The 25,616-nt window shown below is 34.2% G+C and overlaps 2 protein-coding genes across 3 annotated transcripts in view; one reads left to right on the top strand and one right to left on the bottom strand.

Annotated features, from left to right (window-relative positions):
• The window catches only part of LOC123533952 (myotubularin-related protein 4-like), a 58,018-nt gene extending 39,045 nt beyond the window's left edge, over window positions 1–18,973 (bottom strand). The window contains exons 1-3 of one of the 2 annotated variants that reach the window (XM_045315945.2): window positions 18,857–18,973; window positions 10,660–11,573; window positions 4,815–5,110 (exon numbers count right to left, since the gene is read on the bottom strand). In XM_045315945.2, coding sequence (XP_045171880.1) covers window positions 4,815–5,110; window positions 10,660–10,815 — 452 coding nt within the window. In that variant the 5' untranslated portion in view covers window positions 10,816–11,573; window positions 18,857–18,973. Of the gene's footprint in view, window positions 1–4,814; window positions 5,111–7,615; window positions 7,766–10,659; window positions 11,574–18,856 lie in introns of those variants that run through there. The other variant, XM_045315946.2, reaches the window with a different exon arrangement.
• Window positions 18,974–22,714: 3,741 nt separating this feature from the next.
• On the top strand, window positions 22,715–24,466 carry LOC128547607 (uncharacterized). Its single transcript, XM_053520653.1, has 3 exons — window positions 22,715–22,772; window positions 23,340–23,819; window positions 23,964–24,466. The coding sequence occupies exons 1-3, from the start codon at window positions 22,715–22,717 to the stop codon at window positions 24,464–24,466; spliced, it is 1,041 nt and encodes a 346-aa protein (XP_053376628.1).
• The last annotated feature ends 1,150 nt before the right edge of the window (window positions 24,467–25,616 follow it).

Genomic DNA, 25,616 nt, shown 5'->3' with positions numbered 1-25,616 from the left:
TACGGAGATACCAGCTTACATACAAAACTTTAAATCGGGATGCAGATGCTGATATAGACGCCGACTCAGGTCCTATAGCTCTACCTATTCTTTTAATAGTCGAGCTATTATGATATCACAATAACTCCTGGCAGTATGATGGTAGTTCTCAATTCCATCTATCAGCCACGGTATACCTATTTGAGAATTTTTCTATCTGAATTCTGTATCTATCCTAAAAAGTTATACTAAATATCCTACCAGGTTTTCAGATAAATAGACAAGCCACATTATTTTGTGTTTAACAAGCATTTTATATCTACATTTTATTGTCAAGTACAGCTGAGTTTGAAAGGAAATCAATATAGCAGACCTGTATATATATATCTAACTTTCTTTGCACATGACAGATGTTTGATATAATAGCAAAATAAGCTTCTTATATTCAGACTCTATTCTTCATCTGTTGACAGGGTTCTAGACAGCCAGGGAAATCGTGTCATTCTTGGGAGGGTATATACTCCAACATATTTACAGACAATTCTGTTTAGAACTATTAATTATACCAATACATGTATATAAAAAATTTAAATCATTAAAAGTTTGTTTGTTTCTTAGTTTATGCCTTGGGCTCTACGTCACGTAGTGACTTTAAAGCCTAGATGGTAAAGAAGTAACTGCTACAGTTGACCATGGCATAACCTGGGTTACCATCATACCTTAGGTAAAAAAGACCAGTGATGATAAATATCTAAACCCTTCTTTTTTTCTTCATTTAACCAATTTTTAACACAGAAACATTCTGTTTTATGTGCTTCAAAATGTTTGACATATCTCAAAAATGAAACCATAATACTGGTAAAAACCATGAGCATGTGAATATTCTGTCTTTCCGGATAATAGAAATAATTCAATTTTTTTTTTAGGAAAAAACTTACATCTTGTCTTTCTATAACAAGATAATTACCTATAAACCTATGTAATATATCATACAAATGATCAATTTTCAGAGCTTCAACCTGAATTTCAGGAAATAAAACACCAGGAGACTTCAAAACTGGAGACAGAAAGAAAGTACATGTGATTCAAGGGAGTGGAGAAAACCTAGTTAAAGCTAGTTTTCTTGCCATATTTATACCAAGCCTTTATAATTTCTTGGTCACAACCTGATTTGCACTCGGAATGAACTGATGTCACTAATTCCTGTAAAGCTGCTCTATATAAAGACATTATGAACTGCAAAGCTCTTCTTAGTACTCATGCCACTGTTGCCAAATGACACAGATTCTGAACAAAATATTTTTAAAAAACTTACATCAATTTGCATACCAGTAAATGTCTACTATTTGACTTTTATACATAATGTAAACAAGCAAATTCAATGAATTGGAATCCCCCGCCGAAAGGGTCAGAGTTGAGGAACGGCAAAAAAATATATCCTGCAAAAAGTTTCATTAGTCAAATCAAATTAAAAGAAAATGAATGGTTTGTTTGGGTGGGGGGGGGCGGGGGGGTGAGGATACAACAGTTTACATGTTGATTATAAATATTGGTAGAAAACGAAAAATGAAAAAAAAAAAAAAAAAAAAAAAAAAAATGGGGGGGGGGGGGGGGTGACCAATGTAAGGTGGTGACCAGGTGTAGGTACACAACATCACATGTTTATAATAAATGTGCATGGAAAAGAATGGAAGAAGTTTAATGAAATTCTTCCAATTGGTTGGTTTGTTATGTACAGATCTGTGGATTTTTAAACAATTAAAGGGCAATAACTAAATGGAAAATTGACCAATCGAAAAAAAACTTGAAGGGCATCGTCGCAGTATCTTGGTTTATGTCTATTTCAAGTTTGATGAAATTCTACCTGCTAGTTACTGACAAATGGCTGCAGACGGACATTTTTCATTAAATCAAGGGCAATAACTCTGAGGGAAATTGACCTATCAAAAAAAAAAAACTTGACGGGCATCAGGGCAGTATCTTGGTTCATGTCTATTTCAAATCTGATGAAATTCTACCTGTTAGTTACTGAGAAATGGCTGCAGACAGACATTTTTTATTAAATCAAGGGCAATAACTCTGAGGGAAATTGACCAATCAAAAAAAAAACTTGACGGGCATCATCGCAGTATGTTGGTTCATGTTTATTTCAAGTTTCATGAAATTCTACCAAGTAGTTACTGAGAAATGGCTGCGGACGGACGGACGGACGGACTGACGGATGGACAACGCCATTTCAATACCCCCCTCCCGATTTCATCGGCGGGGGATAATCAGGCTGCCTGAGCAAAAATTTAGCTACCAGTAGTATATTTTAAATATCCACAGATGGTCCAGAAGGCATTAAACCTCAACATTTTTTAACCTAAAAAACCCTGTAATCTCATAAATTCTAACCCAACTTCTTCCAAGAACAAGAGCTGTCCGTAAGACAGCCAAGCTCGACTATTCGAAATATTGTCCCAGAAGCAGGAAAATATTACCCAAAAAGGTTAAATATCAAAAGAGTTTTAAGTTCAAAAGGGGGCATAATATGACCAAAATGCATATCAGTTATGGGACTTGCTGCTATCAACTAGTTTTATAACCCCGAAGGCACATGTGAAGTTTTAATTCAATATCTGCATTAGTTTTGGAAATAGAAACTCGCATGTAAAACTTTAACCAGAATTTTCAAAGTCCAAAAGGGGGCATAATTTGCCCAAAATACATGCCAGAGTTATGGGACTTGACCCAGTGAGGTTGGTAATTGATCTAGAAAAAGAAAAAAAAAGTTTCAAATCTATATGCCTTTTAGTAATTGCTATATGTACTTGCACGCAAAACTTTAACCAGGATTTTCTAAGTCCAAAAAGGGGAATAATTTGCTCAAAATACATGTAAGAGTTATGGGACTTGATCCAGTGAGGTTAGTAATTGATCTAGATAAAGAAAAAATAAGTTTCAAATCTATATGCCTTTTAGTAATAGCTGTATGTACTTGTACGCAAAACTTTAACCAGAATTTGCTAAGTCCAAAAGGAGGCATAATTTGGCCAAAATGATGATCAGAGGTATGGGACTTGCTACTATCAACTAGTTTTATAACCCTGAAGACACATGTGAAGTTTCAACTCAATATCTGCATTAGTTTTGGAGATAGTAACTTGCATGTAAAACTTTAACCAAAATTTTCTAAGTCTAAAAGGGGGCATAATTATCCCAAAATACATGTCAGAGTTATGGGACTTGACCCAGTGAGGTTGGTAATTGATCTAGAAAAAGAAAAAATAAGTTTAAAATCTATATGCCTTTTAGAAATAGCTGTATGTACTTGCACGAAGTTTCAAATCAATATCTGCATTAGTTTTGGAGAGAGTAACTTGCATGTAAAACTTTAACCAACATTTTCTAAGTCCAAAAGGGAGCATAATTTGCTCAAAATACATGTCAGAGTTATGGGACTTGACCCAGAGAGGTTGGTAATTGACCTAGAAAAAGATAAAATAAGTTTCAAAGCTATATGCCATTAATTGATGGCGGTATGTACTTGCATGCAAAAACTTAACCAAGGTGTGACGCCGATGCCGACGCCAGGGTGAGTAGAATAGCTAGACTATTCTTCGAATAGTTGAGCTAAAAATGGTCTTATTTATTTACACCTTGAATAAACATATAAATCCTATCAAGGAAAAAGGACAGTGAAGGACACATAATACAGTAATGACTACAAAATACATAAAATGTGACATTGCATTAATTAAATGTTAAGACTGCATAAAAAAGCATAATCCTGTTCATTTTTTAAATCTAGAAGCTCAGAAAATGTACTTTAAACCATTACTTCTTGATATTTCAGCACATGTATAAACATTATAAATGAAATGAGAAAATCCTCCTAGTGGTCAATGACATCAGTAAGTAAGTACAATTATTAATGGAAGCATAAAGTGCAACTGAGAAAACCAAAAGCAGGCTTTGCTTGATTCAATGCTGAAGTCTCTTCAAAGAAAGAAAATTGAATGTGCAATACTCCTCTATCCTCCCAGCACAGGATTCCCCTGTTGTAGAACAAGTTATAACTGGACAAAGATCCAAAAGGACGAGAAATAACAACACCGAGTCCATGTACAGGGTGATTTGTAAGGCCCCAACATACGCGCTTAAAGACTGCCGCTGTGATAGTTAATTAAATCAGGGACTGTAACCATGCAAAACAATAGCAGAAACCGTTTGATTGAGTCTGTTCATACTGGTGCAAGTGTAAGATATGTATTAAAGTGATTGCTTCAAATATTGATGTCGCAATTTCAATCTGATCTGGGTTCAAAAACTGTACATTAATAATTCAGTGATGCTATACAGATTTCACAAAGATTTGTTCTTTATTTGCTTTCAATATATCACAGAACAAATACAACTGCCATAGAATTTGTCTTCTGCCAAAGAACTATGTCTGACAATCTGGGAGTCTTTTAGTATAATGTTTTAGTTAAAATAGTCCAATTTTTTACCTAACCAAAATATGTCCAAATTATAGCATTACTGGCTTTGAAAACATCACATTTATTTTCAATATTAACTCATCAATAAAACTACCTATAGAATGGACGACTGATCCCCTAAGATACTGAGAATGAAGAAGAAACTAATTTGTTCTTTCAGCATGATTATAGAAGGCACCTTTCCCTGCAGAGATTCAAACCTACAAATATGGGACTGGTATCTTTAGTACAGCATATATATATATATATATATATATATATATATATATATATATCGAGCATGGATACCAATCTGTTTGTTGTCATTCCAAATATATCATCATGTCCATGAATATATGTCCTGTGTCTTACCTGGCCACTGTAGCATCCTTGCAGTAGATATGTAAGTAGAAGATATCTCTCATTTCAACTGCTTCAATCAGACCAAGGGGCACATTGATGAAGGAATCCTTGTAACGAATCAACAAACGGAAGTTTGACACAACAACTGTTCCATCTGCTGTTCGACCTAGATATTCTGCGCTCTCCCCGCTCAGCAGCGGGAATGGAACACGCAAGCTGTTGTCTTCAGATATCAGCATCTTCTTCGGGAACACATCGGAACGTTTTATATGTTCCATGCTGGTCGGCTCCTGATCAACTCCATTCTGTAATACAAATAATAATATTTCTGTAACTGCATAAAAGATCATATCAAACTTATAAAATAGACAGACATATATTATGGTAATTCAATTTTTGAAAGACCAAGTGCAAAGAATAGTGAGTTTATTACATGCACATACATAAGTACATGTATGAGGGTAAAATAAAAAAAACGTGTTCTGCTATAAACACAATGATACCATTCTTTTGCTGTACTGATTATTTTCTTAGATCATAATAGATGACTGGTTCAAAAGGTTAACATCCTCAACTGGTTCCATAATTGTGAACATAACAGATAAAGTAAAACTGCCTGTTAGACGGACTCTTGAATCAATGTGGTGTCTCAAATACTATTTCCATATCATTCAATTATGTAAAACATCTGCAAGTATATCATGACCTTCTAATATTACAAGACTGAGGAATTCTTTTACCGGTATATAAAATAAGGAAGTGTTATGGAATACATAAAGCACCATTATACAAACATGTTAAATGTTCACACATGTGTATGAGGCTTTGCAATGAAAACACAATCTTGTCTGAACTACTTTATTCAGAAACCTTGTTCATATGTTAAAACATTCAAGGCACATCTAATCGGATGTATTTTGATGAGCTAACTTCTTGAAAAACACTCAAACTTCAAATAAACCTCACATGCTCCTTCCATAAAAATGTATTTTACTTGAATAGAATTTAACCAGCCACTGAAAAAGTATTCAAACACCATATTTAAAATGTCTTTTTTTTTACTGACTGCCATGATGCTACATTGCAGCTAAACTGAACAAACTTTAGTCCTAATTCACCAACTTTGACTTAAAAAGCTGTATATTAAATGCCTGACCATGACAGAGACCTCTTTTGATCTTTAACAACATCAAATTTTTCCTGTCAGAAAAACAAGATTGACAAACAGGACTGATGTAACAGGTATGTTTAACATCACTCTACACGCCAGAAACAAACAGTAACAGAAGCTGTCTACTTTGTTGTGGTTGTTTGTTCACTGTCTTTATTAAGTTGTTTAATATCATTTCAGCACTTTATATTTTGCTGTGTTGAAGAAGCATCTGACAGAAATCTTACTGCCATGCAGAAACCAGAAACAAATATCATGAATGATTTTAGTTTAAGTAGTAAATATTAGTATTTGCATTAATAATTAGGTTAGGTAATAAACTATATGTCAGAATTTTAGATTTAACAAAATCAAAATTGCAAATTGGTACATGTTATTGCAACATCATCGAATATGCACAAAATATTGCTTTAATGTGACTTCCGGTGAACAAATAGTTTAACAATTTCTCTGCATTGACTATAAAAATAAGATTTAACATTTTTGTTTCTATAAATATTACATTCAACAATTGATATATAATTATACACTACTGTATAGTCACATTTTATACAGTATTATACCTTATTTGGCTAGGTGACAAAACAGTGGTATTTAAGGCAACTTGGGGTTATGTTTAAGAATGTGAGACTAGTCTATTACATTGTCTAAGTAATCAATTATACCCAAGGCCATATAAACACATTTTATATTGAAAAACCATTAGGACCAATCCTTCCCACTTATCTTGTTCAAGATATTCATTTAAAACCAGATAATTTCATTCTGTCTAAACATTATTAAACATTATGTTAAAGTGCTTTTTCTCAGAAAAAAAAATTCAGTGTCAGCAAATTTACATAACTATAAAACTGTCAAGTTGTGAAGTGTCTGCAGTGGGACATTTTATTCTACCAGTATTGCAAGTTATAAACCTAATATTACATTATCATTTATCATCTATATTCTTTATAAAATTAAAGCAATATTTTAAAACACAAGTTATGAAGTAAGAGTTAACAGCAAATAAAAAATGAAACAACACACTGATTTCAAAAAGTTCTGTTTAAAACAGTATATTAGCTGAAGAAGTCACCTTTCTTCTCCAACAACTTTTGGGGTCAACGACTTCTAGCAGGTTAAATGTTATTCGTTACATCTAAACAAGTCAGTTAAACAGACAATTTCAGTATCTCATGTCACATACATAAATATACAAAAAACCTGAAAAACTGGTAAAAATGCTGATCTTGTCAGACCTTAATCTGTTTTTAAATATTGCTAGAGTACAGCAACTAGGCATAAAATTTATGTAAGTATAGTATATAATTAATTTCCAAAACTTTTTTCTTTGGAAAATTTATAAACATCTACATTTAAGGTAACAGTCCTAAACATTGCCAATTTTACCACTGAGAAAAAAAGACAATCACAAGATCAGTGGACAGCAGATATGTCAATAGATCAATAATCAATACACCACTCTATCTCTAAAGTACAAAATACAACCTTTTTCATGGCATTCAAATTGAGAATATTCCCGACCTTGTTAAAATTCAAAACTAAATTTCACCTCAAAATTTTCGTAGATTCAAAAACATCTTTAAATCCTTCAAAATAATAAATTATAATTTACAACCAAATTTTATACAAAAATCACCTTAAATAAGCTATTAAAGGCATAAAGTAGGTCGGCGAATTTCATGCCTTACTACACAGGTATGTAAAAATCCCAATAAAATACAACAACTTATGTTACTGATCGTTATATAATTCTGAGCTAAAGCCACAGGATTGCTCTCAATATATACATTATATATATATATATATATATATATAAATACAATACACTTAATGGTTGGGAATCCCTCTATTTCAAGTGCTGTAGTTTCCGTTTCGATTGTAAACAAAATTGTTGTAATTGAATCTTAGGAGAAACAGATTACTACTTACCGTAGATACCCATGTATAATGCGCAGTTTTTTGACCCTCGGGACCACCCCCGAATCGTGGGTGCGCATAATACACAGGTATAGACAATTTTCCAACTTCAAAACAAGTTTGTTACCGATGTTCGCCATTTTGGTAAAGGGAAACTACTCCCCGCGCTTACTGTCTCCGCTAAAATCTAAGATTGCCGTTACGTTCCGTAAAAGATCGAATTGTTTATTTTTCTTTCAAACAAAATTAATTTCATATAAATTTAAAAGTATTTTGACGAAAGAAATGTTTACAAATCACAAAAATTATAATACTAATTAAAGATCGAGAATTATCTTTAACCGAGATCAAACTGTGAACAACATAATTGACACGAGGTGACACGTTAATTGCCGGTAAGTACTGGCTTTATGATCGTGACAAAAAGACTATCACACCTTTTGTTATCAGTTTGAATTGAGAAGCTCATGTCATTTTGAAAGATACCATTCCGAAATATTGAATCAGCAGCTATTTATTTATTCAAAATAGTGAATTAAAAAAGGTAAAACAACAAATATAACAATAATTTACTGGTTTTATTTTCGAGAAAACAAAAATCGATAGTACCGTGAACCCGATGCTGCTCTCCGCCGCGGAGATAAAATTTATTACCGGTGTCGATGTAAACCCTACTTTCGTTTTCCATCCACCTCAAAATTGACCAAAATTTTTTTTTTTTCTTTTTTTTTTTTTTTTTTCCCAGGATTTTGGACTAAGATCGGGGGTGCGCATTATACACGGGTGCGCATTATACACGGGTATCTACGGTATATCTAGTGTAAACAGGTTTTATACAGTACATCGTCCTTATACATGCATTATCTAGTAATAGTATCTATTAAGACAAGACTCTCTTCCTGATAAACTTAAAAATCTTGGTAGCTCTTGACAATATTTTTATTAAATTATCATGACAGTTTAAAGATAAGTAATTGTGAAACTAATTTTTTTAATATATAGTATATTTTAAATCACCAAGATTTATACACGTATTACTTCGAGAAATAATATATCCCAACCAGTGATTAAACCATTAAATAAAAACATTATTTAGATCTGTAGGAATTGCATCATGAGGGCTCAGCTCAACTGATTTGCAACTGTATTACAAATGAAAAACTAGATGTGCCTCAACAGGACAATGATATGTATGCAACAAAAACCTTTAAGCACTTTAAGTGTATTTTTCACTAAGTCTAGGACCACAACTCTGGTCTGACTGACTGATACAAATCCCAAACAAAGCTCAAGATGCACAACTTCACGTCCTCTTATGCTTCATGACCCTTGGTCAAAATATGACACAAATTATTATGCACATTTTTGACTATGTAAAGGGCCATAACTCTTGTATAGCTGTGTCAAATCTCAAATCTCCCTAGGTGCACAAAGTCACATGCTGAATTCCTATGTTTCATCATCTTAGGTCAAACACCGGCACTTCTTGAGATACATGCAACACAAACTTTTAGGCCCTTTTTATGCCTATTTTTTATAATTCAAGGGCTGTAACTCTGATCTGGCTATGTGAAATCCAAATTTAAACACCAGGTTTACAACTTCACATGCTGAATGACAATCCTGTGGGGTTTGATGACTGGGTCAAATACTTTTTCAGATGCGCCTGACACAAATTTAGACGGATGGATAGGAAGGGCTAGTCTTAAGTGACTCCCCAAAAACTGTAAGAATATTATATTCTTGCCTACCTAGCAGGGAAAGTATACATTTGTCCAAGCAAGCATCAGGGATAGATATTCCTGTCTTTCCCCAGGGAAAACCTTGTCTACAATAACGTTCACATAAGTGACATCACATAGTACTGGCACTATTGTGACCTCATCAACTATAAAAAAATACCAGGAAATACCCAAATCTATTTGTCACCATGATCTATTTTGAAATGATAGGAAAGAAAAATGATCTAACATGTCCGCATGTTTAAGTTTTTCCACAACCCTCGGACAGTTTGAATAAAAAACCTCACTAACATTCTGTTTCATTCCACGCTGTCCCTCTGGTAGGAAAAAACTCGTCTTACACAGGCAGACATGTAAGATCCTTATAATAATATTATCATCAATATTTCATAACATTCACAACACTGACTATCAAACACATTTGTCCTTTACTCTTAGTAAACTTTATCCATTATTTTTCATTTAATACAATCTCATTTAAAGGTTATATAAATTACCATTAATCATTAATGTAAGTAAATCAGAGTTACATTTCAGGATAAACAAGCTGTTACCTCTATAACATGTACTTTATTGCAATATCAAGTAACAATTCACTGCAGAACAACTGGAGTATAAGATCTCCATACTTTTTGCCCTGTTTTATGACTTAATCAGTATTTCCTATTTCTTGTATGTCAGATTTTGATTTATTTACCAGGTGTCACCTTGACATTTGCTACAATATCATAAAGTGGCTAATCTTTTTCTAGAGACTCCTAAAATGAGGCTTTTTTTCTTTTGCATTACCGGTAAATCTTAAAGTGGTTCTCTGATCATGTTCTAAGCCAGTGTTGCTCCATGTTGTTTCACTGAGTCAGTACAGCGTACAGTATCAATATCAAGTTAATATATGTTTGTTGCATATATATATATGTTGCATAGACCACTAAACTTTTATGCTTGCAATGGACAGAATACATAAACCATGACGCAATATGATGAAGTTTTGAGAGAACTAAAAACAGCCTTAAATTCTTACCATAAGTTCCTGCATACTTGCTGAAATCATACACCTCTGAAACACTGACGTCTGAAGTACTGTTGCAAACTCACTTATTTCAGTCTCTTTGAGAAGAAAACTTGAAAGAACATATTCATTGTGATCATGTGACCAACCCAGGGGGGCTTTCTCCATTCATTTTGCTAACCAAATCAGTAATTGTCACAGTTTTGACTTCAGTCCAAGAAACGTATGTTGTAACTTTCTACAGCAATTTCACAATTCACAATAACTAAGTCATCCCTGAAGTGCTTATCAATAGAGTGATAAAAAAATAAACCCCAACAAAATAGTTCCTGTTCGCAGTAGCTTATCAGCAGACAATTATGTCTAGTCACAAGATAAACATGTATATTGTATGTTACTAACCTCCAGATTTAACTTCCTGTCTACACTTATCTGTAATCGTTAGTGTTTTCAGTAAAACACACATACATATATCCAGTTCAAATTTCTAACAATTCAACTCTGACCTTGAGCATGAATTTATAATGAGCTTCTTGATGTTATGGTCACATGGAATGGTAAATGATAGGAACAAGAAGGAAAAAAATGAATTCACAACCTTGTCACAATCCTAGAAGTAAATCTGCTGTCTAGACAGTAACAGTAGCCTATGATTTTGAGCCACACTGCCTTAAAATCCAATATTCTATGAACTTTTAAGTACAAGTAAATGTCACATTTGTCTATGACACTGCAGAAATAATAGGCTGTCACAATGTTGAAAAACTACTCCTAAGCTATGTATATATTATCCTCCAACAGTAAAGAGCGCCTGATTAAAGCTGACCATTCAGCAGCACAACGTTAAAACTCCCCATGCAATATGTTTGGTTGCGTCTCGGAGACGTTTGCTATCTGCCGGTTTTTCCCATCAGTCTGAATCACACCTGAAATAAAAGAGGAATATAGTAATAATATTATACCAGTATTACAAGCTGTATATGGATAACTTTATGGAAAAACTTTGTGCCACAATGAATATTGTTTTTTTTAACATCAAAGAAATCAAATCTGCCATCTTCTAAATTACAATAAACAAGTCTAACCGAAATCTTCAGTAAACGTTTAGACCGACATGTGAAGGACACCATCAACCGTCTACAATGATGCAATATTTGTAATGTCAGATAAGAAATATTTGTAACCTTAAAACAAGTATGCTATACAAATACCAAACAACTTGTATTATTACTCATAAATGAGACTTTTTTTACCAGTAAATAATGTCACACTGACCAATATTAAGTAACATGACATTGTATGAAAAACAAAGCATGTCTGAAATTCATAGGAAATGCGCAAGAAGTAAACTGCATATTATAAAATAAATGATTCAGCTAGAGTAAGATAGAAAATACCACTCAGATTAAAGCTTTCAAGAAATGAGCCGAACAAATATTAGAACAGTGACTTAAGAATGTACAAGCCATACAATTTTGTCAAAACACACTGCACTTAAATTACAACAATAACTGTAAAAATGTTGCAATTTACACTGTTACAGCAACTTCAAACTAATAAAATTTTGTGCTTCCTGTAATTTCAATGACAGCAAAATTGCCAATCTCCATTTGAATGTTTGTAAGTGTATGACAGAACTTTCTGAATGAGCATACAAAACAGTTACACACTTTAATATAGATCAACAACAGTATACTGTTCACACATTCAGTACCTTATAAGCTCAATATAGCTAGATGCTGAATAGTTGCTATATTTTGAGTATAGCCAATATGCTGTGCAGAGTTTGCCTAAGAAATTCAATATATTGAACACAGAAATATAAAGACTTCATCATGTACCGGCACTGTTCATAAACGCTTTTTACCTTATACTTACAAACTATATAAAACAGACTTTTTAAATCAAAGTGTACCTGATTTTTATCCAGTCACTATTTTGTTCTTAAAAAAAAAATTAAATCACGAAAAAATGTTAAATGTCACGTAACAGTATTAGAGCGTAAAGACATTATATATCATACCAGAAATTACGAACATAAAAATATGCAAAATTATCCCAGGTTAACAGAGCAAGTAGTAATTTTTCAAACGCCCACATCCATAAAGTTAAGATTTAATAAGGAAGTACCGTTCAAGTAAAAGTGCTGTCAATGCAATTTTCCAACTGCTTACCACAAATGATATACATTTTGTACCTTGGGTAAATAATCCAATACTTCATCTATTTAAACACAAAAATTGCTTTAACAAATAGCCAAAAAAAAACCTGAAAGGTTATCTTATGTCAAGGCTATTTTGCAACCAGCATTTTCAGACATATCGGCAAAGTGTGAATTAAAATTGGACATATGCCAATCTAGGCTATTATACGTGGGCATATTTACTTAAATCTACGTAAGCAAATAAAACTTTAATGGAATACCAGACCATTTCAGGGGTAATGACAGCACTTATAATACAACAACTCTAACTACAATTGTCCGGTCCTCTGCAATTATGTAATGTACAGAAAGCAAGTAAAATTTGTACTTTAATACCTCAGTTTTTTACCATTTGAAGTCATACCCCGTCCGATATTGGAAATTTGGTGTAATATCTCGTATTTTGGTAGAATCACCAAAACCTTCAAGATTATAAGAATCTATCATTAATTACAAAATACTGTATGTACCCAATAACTTTGTGAAGTTTAATATATACAATATATTACCAATGTCACGCTATTTTGTTCTGTGATAATTTTACAATCAGTAGGACAATCTTCTTTATTTCAACCTAAATAGACAATATGACGTATTCGAACTTTTATCATGAACAATATCATGTGGGAAAGATCTGCAATCAAGGCAAAAAGTACATAAGATGATTTAAATTTAGTTAAAAAAACAGGCATTCATCATTTTGTTAATGGCCACATACAAGGTAATAGAGTTATCATTTTGTATCAAAATAACTTATTCCTTATACAAGTTATTACATTTGGAGCAGCAGGAGTGCAAACGGCAAGGTTTTTAACTGCGAAAAGATTTTTTTTTATCATACATAATCATTGTCTTTCAGTGAATATTAACATTCTATCAAAAGCATTACTTCCAGAAGACAAGAGGGCCAAGTTATTATTATTATCATTATCATTATTATACCAGACTTATAATTTTATATAGCGCCCTTTTCCCTTTTCATGATAAACATGTTCAAAGGCGCTTTACATATAGCAAACGCAGCCACACAGGGCACGAAATTCATCCTCTACTGGTACAGACACAGAGCGATCTGACCAAAGGGACAGAGTGAGATAAAGCCCCCAGAACAGATAGATACAGGCTTGTCTGGCTAACTTAGCCTAGCTCTTTGTGAATAGACAGTCTGGTTCTTTAACGTGCCCGGTGTATAGCACCGATACACTCGAAGCCGTCTTTCCTGGGAAGAACCAGTACAGGCTTCTTAGTTAGGTACGAGACACTCAAGAGCATCTCAGAAATTTCCAGTGTCTGGACCGGTTGCCACTGCACTGTTAACCTCAGTGAACTATTCATAAAAGTAGAAGCATCAACTAACTGAGAGAGGTCTATCCTAGGATGCTAGGAACTGGTGAAAATCCATTTATTGTTCATTAGGTAAAGGCATTTGAAAGGTAATTTCTATTGAACGTGTCAGAGTAAACCTCAAGTTAATGAAAAATTTTTGTGAAGATTCGTAAAGCACTTCATGAGCAAAACTGGCTCAAGAGTTTTCTAACTTCTGCATACAACAGAGAGAACCATCAATAAACATTTGAGAAAGGTACATACAATGATGCTACTGACCAAATTTATTAAACATGCATCAACAGATTCATGAATGTAATATCTGAACTCTTGTCTTATCATGTACACAAGCATCAATACAAGCATGTTGCAGACAGAATTTGGTAAAATCCATGAAGAAAGTTGTTCATATGGGATTACACATGACTGTTGATGAATCAACACCAGTCTTTGACTGCACTGTGAGCTGAAAGACTCTAATATTAAGGTTTAAGAATAGACAGGAGCATGATTCAACATTCGAATATTGAAATTCAACACTGGTACTGGTGCTCTTTATTATTGCAAAGATATCACAAGAAAAATGAGCTGTGCCATGGGAAAACCAACATAGTGGCTTTGCGACCAGCATGGATCCAGACCAGCCTGCACATCCGCGCAGTCTGGTCAGGATCCATGCTGTTCGCTAACGGTTTCTCTAATTGCAATAGGCTTTGAAAGCGAACAGCATGGATCCTGACCAGACTGCGCAGATGCGCAGGCTGGTCTGGATCCATGCTGGTCGCAAAGCCACTATGTTGATTTTCCCATGGCGCGGCTCAAATAAACAATCAAAACGTCACACTCTAATGTAATTATTCATGTTTTACTGGCGGCACATTTTCAAAATTGCATTCAATAATACTTTTATAATGAAATGCTTATGTAATAATAAATGCTTTTTAGTGGTCAAGCCTAGATGTAAGCTATGTCCAGAAGTTAACTAAACTATCAACATTCTGATATGCAAGATTTCCAGTCTCTCAGTAGTCAGGTCATCCACTTCAAACCACTTGTCCCTGCTGACTGCTGGTTCCAGTCGCCTCATGACTCCCAATTTTTTCTACAATATATCTGTAGAAGTTTGTGTCAGCATATGTCTAAAACAATGCTCAAAGTGTCACATGGGGTCTATTAATGAAGCTGTAAACAAGGACATAATGACCTAACATGAAGTTGTTGGTCTCGCCTTCAATCAAACCCATGTTACTATACTGTAACATTCTGTCAGGACCTGCTCTGGCCAATAACTGGCTGTAGCCAAATAAAGAAAAAGCTGTTAAAATCATATAAAAATATGTTTATAATTGCAAAATGGACCATCAAATTTGTAGCCAAAGTGGCATTTTATTAGCCATTGGCTACAATGGCTAATGGCAGAGCGGGGCTACAAAGTCACATAAGGTATAAAAGTGTCGACTTACGGTATCAATACAATTGATGATTTGTCTTCAAACACCATAATGTGCAACCTTTTGTCAAAGGATGATTTTTTTCTTACATGATTTGTTAAGAAGAGAATTTATAGTAAGAACTGATCATTCATGGCAAAATGATCATCCAATGCTTTTACTCCAGAAGTTTACAAATGATTCTTCATGTAGACCACATGAGGCATGCCACTAAACTAGGACTGGGATGATTACTTGGTTAATTGGATCCGATTTGTAAGTTCCTAATAAAATCAGCTGCTGGAAGTACCTTGATACGGTCATCAGGAAAAGAAAGGAGCATTTTCAATATGGCGGCCTATTAACCGGTTCGATTTGATTTCATACAAATGATTAACCGGTTCTGAAATTTTGAAATCATCCTGGCCCTACACTAAACACCCAATAGTTTTATAAGTTACGACATGTTGAAGGCAATACTACACTACATTTAATGTGCTGGGTTGCCAAACGAAAACATCCTGCGAGTCCAAAAATATCTTATGCTTGCATCCCGATTTTACAGAAAACCCCCAGAATTTGAAACTGGTCAGTTACAGGGGGTGCAAAAAACCCTCAGAGAAAAAATGTTGTGGGAACACTGCTACAAGGGGCCGTTTGTCCCCGTTTGAACAAATTTGGGAGCAACTTTACAAAGCTGCTACAGACCAAGTTTACCATAATGGAGATCCATCCAGCAGTTCATAGGAAAAAGTAGTTTCGAGGTATTTCTATTTTTAGCTCTATCAGGCCCTAAAGCAACGCCATTTGAAATATATTGGGAGAGGACCTTACAGTGATGGCATAGAATTGTCTCGCTGACATTAATTAAATGTATATTTTGTGTTATGTTTCTGCAATTTAGTGTCATCGGCAGTCCGCTGTGTATTGAAACCAGTGTCAGGGTACATATCTCTTCGCATCTATTACAGGCTTTTTTCACTTTTGGGGAAAATTTTGACGCAAACAAGCTAAAAGGGGGATTTTTGTGGCATTTTTAATTCCACATAGAATCTTGGATAGTGTGGTTATTTTAGCCACTGGTGGAGAATATACAACCATTTGGCTAATCCAACATCAAATATTTTAGTGTTATTTCTAGAGCGACGCAGCGGGGCGCCCCGCCCTGCCCTTTTTTACTGCCGCCACGCTGCCCTTAAAATGTGCCCTCTTGCCTTTGATCTTCTACTAAATCCCGCCAATTTCCCTGTTGACATGCCTCGACGATTTTTTGAACAGCAAATTACGTCACGGCGAGTGCACACAGGTAATGAGAATCAATGAAGTGTTAAAACTAATTGATAAAGAGTATGGATCCTGTGAAATGTCAAAAAGGCGTGCATAAGCGGCCAGCTGATTACCGAGCACGTGAAAAGTGCCCTAGATTTCTTTGTGCAAAATTTAAATTAGACCGTTTTATAGTATAATAACAAGTATAATATCAATGCAGTTTGATTCTACTGTAATTTAAACTAGAAAATGCACAAATTTTAATGAATATCGAAAGTAAAAGTAAGTTTAGAATGTCCGTTCACGAGTCTTATTACTCCCGATGTCGTGTGCAATTTTTCCATATTTCCTTCAAAAAAGCTGACAGTTGGGGTATTTTTTATGATGAGAAACATCAAAATTTGAGGAACTATCTCTGGTTTACCCTAGTGGGTCATGTAAACTGAGTAAAAACTACTTTCAGACAACATTCCGAAAGTGTACCAGTAACCGGATAGTATATTTTGGATATGTGTTTTAGTAAACTTTAACATGACTGTAATAGCACTTTTCTGTTAATGAAATATTGATGAAAGACCTGATCAATACAACATGACTTTTGATAATTATTAGTTTACAATGTGACCTGAAACAGGCCTTTAACTATGTTGTTTACAACATGATCTTGGTTTCAAGATTAAGCTTATATTAAGGCCCTCCACTATTTCATATTCATATGAATAAGTTGACATTCTTGGTGACATTTTTTAAGAGAAAGGCTTGAATGGTTTAACCATAACTATAAAGTAAGTAAAAAGCCTTTGTAAACTTTGTTACTGGTTTTGGGAAGATTTACCACTTTATTCTGTGACATTTCTTTTAAGTGTGCAATAAAGATAAATGGAATACATATAAACAATATAAACATCTAGAAATGCAACTACTGCTATATATATATATGGTAACTTTCGCGTCTAAAAGAGCACCCTGCCCCTTTTGGACAGCACCCTGCCCCTTTTTGACAGCACCCTGCCCTTTTTGAGCTCTAGAAATAACACTATATTTGATGAGTATTTTTTTCCTCCGAAATAATCATTTTCCCAAAATTGAAATTTTTGCATCTGCAAAAAACGACAACGGAAAATTCATATTCTGATTTCTCTTGATTTGACGAGATGTCACGTCAAAAACGATTATGCACTGCGCAGATTGGGACGTACCTTTATCATCGGACATCAATTTCGCTTGATGTGATCTCCGGTGAGAGGGGGAACTTTTTTTTTTTTTTAAATGGGGGGGGGGGGGGGGGGGGGGGGGGGGAACTTACATTTCAGAGGGGGAATAGGGCCGAAGAATATTTAAGCAAAAGAACAAAACAAGAAACAATGTGTTAACATAATTTTCCGCAAGATTTAAGTCTCATTTTTAAAATTATGAGTTATATTCAACCCATTTCAAGTTTCTACATGAATATAGATAAATGTTTAATTTATTGCAGGAAATAAGTTCTGCCAGTATTTTATGACCCTTTTTGGATTTTTAATGTTTTCGTTTCCCAACAGTAAAATGCAGATACTGGTAAGGCTTAAAGGGATTACAACTATAAAATATCACATCATAAAATAAGTCATCCCGATAAGCCAGGTGAGTAAGGCTAACCCCAGACTGACCAAAGACAAAGTCAGTAAAAATTATTTAAAACGCCCACACTGCCATAATTTCTTGACTTGTAATGATGCTCTTATGGAGAATGTGTCTACAACGCTTAGATAGTGTATACTTTGTATAAAATGTTCTGCTTTCTACGTTTATGGTGTTTGCAACTTATCTTTTTCTTTCATATTTACTACATTTTTCTTTTAATCATTTTCCGAAAACGAAACTGTCATGCTTCGTGTAATCGACTCTTTTAACCCAAAACATGCGTTCCATATGTTAAAATAATTTCTTTCAGCTATTAACTGAATATGTACTAAGATAATAATCATAAAACTGAATTTACCAAACGACAGAAGAGACTGATTTTTTGTAAAATCAACACATTTTGTAATGATCTACGTCCAACTTCTGACAATATGGCGGACACTGTCAACATAAATGACGTCATTTGGAGGTGTTACCAGTCAAAGGTCAAGGTGATATATTGGGACATAACTCGTGTTCTGCATGGGATGAAATGAACATATTACAGTCCCTTAGATGGTGTGCCAAAGAAAAATCCTAGTAGGTAGATCTTAGTCTATGCACTCTCTGAAAAAATATTCTATCAGTAGAATTAAAACTAATATCAAACGCAAAAAAAAAAAAAAATAATAATAATGAAAATAAATAAAAATTCGACAGTGATCTAAAATATGGCAAAAAGTAATATTTTTTCTCAAAAACCTTTTGACATCAATGTAAGGAATTCATTCTATCCTTTTCAAAATATATAGATCTAACAAACTTTATGGAAAGAAGAGGAAACAGTTTATCCAATCTGTATTTCATCGTTTAGACGACCCAGATTCATATTGGAAATTGATTCTAAAGGATAACGATATATTTCTAACTCAGACCAGAGCTCAACATTCCTCTTAATAAATGGGTTGATTATTTCAGCGAATTGTTTTCTATCAAATCAGAATTTCACAGACAAAATGAAATCTAAAACCGGGATACACCGGAATACAGTTTCCGTAACCGGAATACACATGTATTTTGTAAGTTAAAGGTATTTTTGAAAGTTTTTTGAAATAATTCAATCATATATATCAAAAATGAATAAAATACGAAAGGAAAATAAAATACGTTCGCGCAAACTGACTTTATACGAGACTGAAATTCGGCAACCGCGCGGGAAATTTCCATTACCGAAATACACCCTTATTTTATTAATAAATGGTATTTCATGGGCGTAGGAGCGAGTTTAACTTGGGGGGGGGGGCAAACCTTTTCGACCGGCGGGGGGGGGGGGGGGGGGGGGGTAGCGGCAAGATATCCTCGGTGCATTATTCATTGCAAAGCCTCAAAGCCTTGTACAGGGGCCAAATGGGCCATAGGCCCTTAAGCCTTTATGTTTTGAACTGTCTTTATCAGTCATATTATGTATTGTTCTAATTAAGTGTGCCATTTTTTTACATTTTTACATTCTTCTGTTGAAGCCCTGGACATACAATCAATTAGCGCCGCATTTGTCTAATTGTGATATAAAGTTGTAGAAATGTCGTTTCCCTTGGATGGACAATGAAAAACAAAAAAAAATACATAACGTTTACATGCGTAAACAAGCTTAATAGTAAGACCTATATAGGTTTTGCAGACGCTCAAACCGGAACTGTAGTGATTACGCTCAATGATATATTATTTTTATAAAATGTAATCAAACAATCCTTGGCGCGGCGCGTACAGATTTCAGTACTGACACTACGGAAAGAGACAAGTCAGAATACAAGGAAAATGCCAAATGCAAATCAGAAATCAGGTTGAAAATTATATGATGCTAAGTAAATGTTATATATGACTGCAAGTTACATCTCTTTTCCAAAATATTGGGGGGGGGGGGGGGGGGGGGCAAACTTTAGTTTGGCCCCCCCCCTCCTGGCTTTGGGGGGGGGGGGGGCTGGCCCCCCCCCTGCCCCCCCCCCCCCTGCTCCTACGCCTATGTATTTTTGTAGGGTTTATTGCAGAAATCATTCGTGTATAATATAAATAATACGTTTCAGAAGGATAAATAAAATTTTATAACGCAAAACGATTTTATAAGAGATTGAAATTCGGCGACCACGCGGGAAATTGCCATAACCGAAATACACCCGTATTTCTTAAACAAATGGTATTTTTGAAGTGATTTATGACTGAATTCAAACATATATATCATAATTTATTATTTTTCAAAAGGAAATTAAAATAATTTTGTCTGTTAGGTCTTGTACATGATTGAAAATCGGCGTGCGCACTGGAAATTTATGCATTCGGAATTTCCATGTCCTAAAATTCTCTAATGTACACAGGTATTTCTTTAAGAAATCGTATTTTTTAGGATTTATAATAGAATTCAATCATATCTCAAATAAATAATTAATTTACAAAAGGAAAATAAAATGCGCAAAACGTTTTTACACGAAGTTGAAAATTTGTTGAGCGCACGGGAAATTTGCGCACTCGTGGATGAACCACAATCGCCATAATTAACCTTTTATACACCGAAATTGTACACCAGAGAGCGTATCCTTAAAGGTTCAGAAAATATCATTAGAGTGTAAAAATATTTATGTACTGTAGTGTAAATATATATGTACTGTGTTGGAGAAAATATCCTCCAGATTGTAGCCCACTGGTTTTATTCACTCTCACTCAATGCTTAGATACTTATCATTTTCGTATGCATGCAAATATATTGTATTATAAAAGAAAATGAGCTGTTTATGCTTAATTCTACTGTTCTGTTTCATAATTTTGTTAGCTTTTAAATAAAATAAAAGCATATCATATTTAACTGCACTTACCTTGTTAGACATTATTTGTCACATGTCACTTGTGTGTGCTTACAAAGATACTGATTAATTGATATAATCAATAGGTGTGATAATCCAATCTAACTCTATCAGGACTAATCAGAGGCACGTGTTTGTAACGTATGATTCATTTAAAAATAGAATATTTACATAGATCTATATATTCATTTATTCTAAAATATGCAAAATGGAAGAAATATAAAATGAAAACATACAACTATTTCTGAGGGGTCGAAATGTCTTGGGGTCGAAATGTCTTTGGGGTCGAAATGTCCAAGAAAATTAAATTTTGGGGTTGAAATGTCTTGGGGTCGAAATGTTTTGGGGTCGAAACGTCCAAGATTCTCCCGAAGCAGGGAAGCTTGGTTATATTAAACCAAGTTTTAAGAGTGGAAATCCAGACGACCCTTCTAACTACAGGAGTATTTCAATTATCCCATGTGTAGCAAAACTATACAACAATATACTAAACAAACGGTTACAGTCATATCTCGGCAAAAATAAGATAATAAATAACAATTAGATTGGTTTTCAACCAGGCGCTAGAACAAGCGATCATATGTTTGTATTAAGAACACTTATTGAAAAGTTAAAATCTAAAACGTTCTAAACTCTATGTTGATTTCTCCAAAGCATCCGATACAGTGCTACAGTCAGCTCAGAGAGATTGGTCTGTCTGGCAAATATTTTAATATACTACGAGGCATCTATGAGAATATTATATTCTGTGTAAAATCAGAAAATAATCTTTCAAAAACCATAAAACTAAATGTGGCGTTAAGAGAATTTATACGAACTAAATCACCGCTACATGCCAGACAAATTACGGCAAAGCGCATAGCAGTACAAACGAGCACGCACATGCCAAGCATATATATATATATGATCTTCCAACTGTCTTCAATTTGGAAGACGAGCCAGTTGAGCTCAATAACACAAAATTCAACTTTTTTCTTTATGCAGATGATCTAATACTGATGTCTTCAAGTCAAATAGAGCTGCAAGGCTGCCTAGACAAATTATCGGGTTATTGTGACAAAACGGTCTTACCGTAAATTTGAAAAAAAACAAACAAAAAGAACAACCAGTTATTGTATTAGGTAACGGGGAAAACAACAAAATTAATGTCATTATAGATCATTTAAAATAGAACAGGTCACGAAATATAAATTGAGCATGTTAAATTTTTTACAGACAATATACCAGAATACTTTTGTATGATTTTGATGTTGTTAATAAATTTAATGCATCAGTAATAGTCTGGAGCAAAGTCTTCGTACTCAGAGTGTATTGATATAGCATCAATCTTTATGTAATGGGATAAAGTCTGACAGTAAAGAAAATTTCTCATAAAACAATTGTACATGATAGCTCTGTTTCAAACAGAGGAGGAAGGTTGGAAAAACTTGGTGGTTCTGAGGAGTAAGTTGTCTGTGGAATAATGTTTGTTTGACTAGAAACAGTGGCTTAATGTACTGATTCTCATGCCAAAAAACGCTTAAGCTCAAACCACTGTTTGCAGAAAAAGTTTAATGGTGCAGTTAACGTGCCAACGAAATACTGGCCACTCTCAAGAAGAAATGTTAAACAAGTAGAACAGAATAATGGTGAGATTTGAATCTATAGGTAAAACTGGTATTCACTCCAATAAGTTAAAAGCATTCCTTTGAAATTGTATGTGACGATGGTCTAAGTAGTAATTGATCAGGTTTTACAGCACTGGAACATGTTTTGAAAATTACATATACTTGTTCAACTTCAGGTGCTGATAACATTATGAAAATTAAATGTTCATTCATGTACACACGCATGGGGATACTCCTACTGCACAATTAAACAGTAATATTTCTATTCTAGAGGTTGATAAAGCCGTATTTAAAACAGGAAAAGATAAAGCCTGTGGTTTTGATGGTATTCCTTATGAACTATTTAAAAATAGTACAGCTATAACAGTTTTACATAGACTTTTTAATGTCTGTTTTGTTACAGGTAAAATTCCCACTGATTGGGGAAAAGGTATGATCAATCCCATACCAAAGTCAGGTATAACGGATCCTAGAAATCCAATGGCTTACCGAGGTATAACATTGGCGCCAGCAATGTACAAATTGTACTGCTCTGTGTTAAACAATAGACTGTCTGAATGGTTAGAAAGTAATAATTTGTTATGTGATGAGCAAAATGGCTTCAGAAGGGAGAGAGGGACTATTGATCATTTGTCTAGTTTGACCTCTGTTATTGAGTCAAGATTGAAAAAGAAACATGCTACATTCGTAGCCTATATAGACTTCAAAAAGGCATACGACACCATTGACCGATCTCTTTTATGGAGTCGCTTGGCTCATATGGGTGTTAATAACAAAATGTTGAGAGCAATAATATCCATTTATGATAATGTGAAGTCTTGCATAAAGTTGAATGGATACATGTCCGACTGGTTTGACGTTAAAATCGGATTACGTCAGGGATGTATTTTGTCACCGGTTTTATTTAACTGCTTCATAAATGATTTGGCTGTAAAAATTAATGCTTAAGATCTTGGCATTGATATTGGTGACGATAAAAAACTATCCATTTTGCTTTATGCTGACGATGTTGTTTTACTTGCTAAAGATGAGTTTAGTTTACAGTCTATGTTAAATACTTTGTGTGACTGGTGTGATGTAAACCACATGACTGTTAATATGACAAAGAGTAATGTAATGCATTTTAGAACAACTTCTATGCCTCAGTCACAGTTTGTGTTTAAATGTAAAGATGATGTACTTAAGTATACGGATAAATATACATATCTCGGGATTACTTTGAACGAGTTTCTAGACTATAGTGTAACTGCAAAGTTTGTCTCACAGGCAGCTGGCAGAGCATTAGGACTGCTAATTGCAAAGTTTAAAAGTATAGGTGGTATGCCTTACAATGTCTATACCAAGTTGTACGATTCTCTTGTCTGGCCGGTAATTGCGTATGGAGCCTCAATTTGGGGCACTAAAAGATTCACATGTATTGATGCAATACAAAATCGAACAATGCGCTTTTTCTTAGGGACAGGCAGGTACACTCCAAATGCCGCAGTTGCTGGTGAAATGGGCTGGATTGTACGTTTTCTAAACAGTTAAAATGTGTAGTTAATCTGTGGTGTAGATTCTCTAGAATGGAAATTAGCAGAACAAATAAATTGGTTTTTAACTACAATCAGGCAATTAATGGAAGAAATTGTAAAAACTGGAATTTTATTGTAATAGAACTACTTAGAAAATATAATTTTTTTGAATATATAGGTATAGAAAATGTTCATTTGTACAAAAAGAACTGTTGGATAAAATACAAGAGCAGGTTATGAATGAATATGTAGATCAGTGGATAGAATCACTCCATACAGTAAACAGTTCTAATGGAACTGGGCTTAATAAATTAAGAACATACAGAAATTTTAAATTTGCATACGAAACAGAACAGTATGTTAAAATGTTAATGCCATGTAAACACAGATCAGCACTGTCAAAATTTCGTTGTGGGGTCGCACCAATTAAGTTGGAAATGGGTCGATACGAGGGTCTTTCTATAAATGACAGGATCTGTCCAGTCTGCAGAAATGGATTAGAAAATGAAATTCACGTTCTTTTACATTGTCCGGCTTATTTGGACATTAGAAATGAACTGTATGGTAAAGCAACATGCATATGTAATGGGTTTCCAAATTTATCAGATGAGCAAAAATTGTCTTTTATTCTATCTAATAATGATATTGCCAAGACCGCTGCAAAATCCTGCTACTCGATATTAAATTATAGAAAAAAATGTTTGTTTCACTGTCAATAATCATGGTGTTGGATCTGTCTAAATTAAGCAGAAATTGATTATAGGGGCTTTGTGGTATAGGGGAGGCAACTGTGGTGGTAGCCCTTACGTCGCACAAGTTTCTGTTTTTCTGTTTAGCTTGGAAAGACCCAATAGCAAATGATTAATACATCATTGTGTATCTTTAGAGTAAACTGTTCAATTGTATTACATGTATTCCTTAATAAATTTACATACGGTATGACTCTAAGGAACAAATACAACTACAATGTTGGTATACTTGTGGTTTCAGATGGTATATTCTTACCTTTCTTTTAAGTTCATATGAATTTTAGTGTATAAAGATGTAAACTACCCCTTTTACAGATATATTTAAGTGAAAGTTTTTATCGTAGTTCAGATTATCACTGCTAACCAGTTCACCCTTGATCTGATTATGGATGATATCTGCTTTTTTAAGGCATTTTT

Source organism: Mercenaria mercenaria, chromosome 12 (genome assembly GCF_021730395.1).
Source record: "Mercenaria mercenaria strain notata chromosome 12, MADL_Memer_1, whole genome shotgun sequence".
Classification (NCBI taxonomy): domain Eukaryota; kingdom Metazoa; phylum Mollusca; class Bivalvia; order Venerida; family Veneridae; genus Mercenaria; species Mercenaria mercenaria.
The sequence above is the reverse complement of the archived record's forward strand: the minus strand, read 5'-3'. Positions and strand labels throughout refer to the sequence as shown.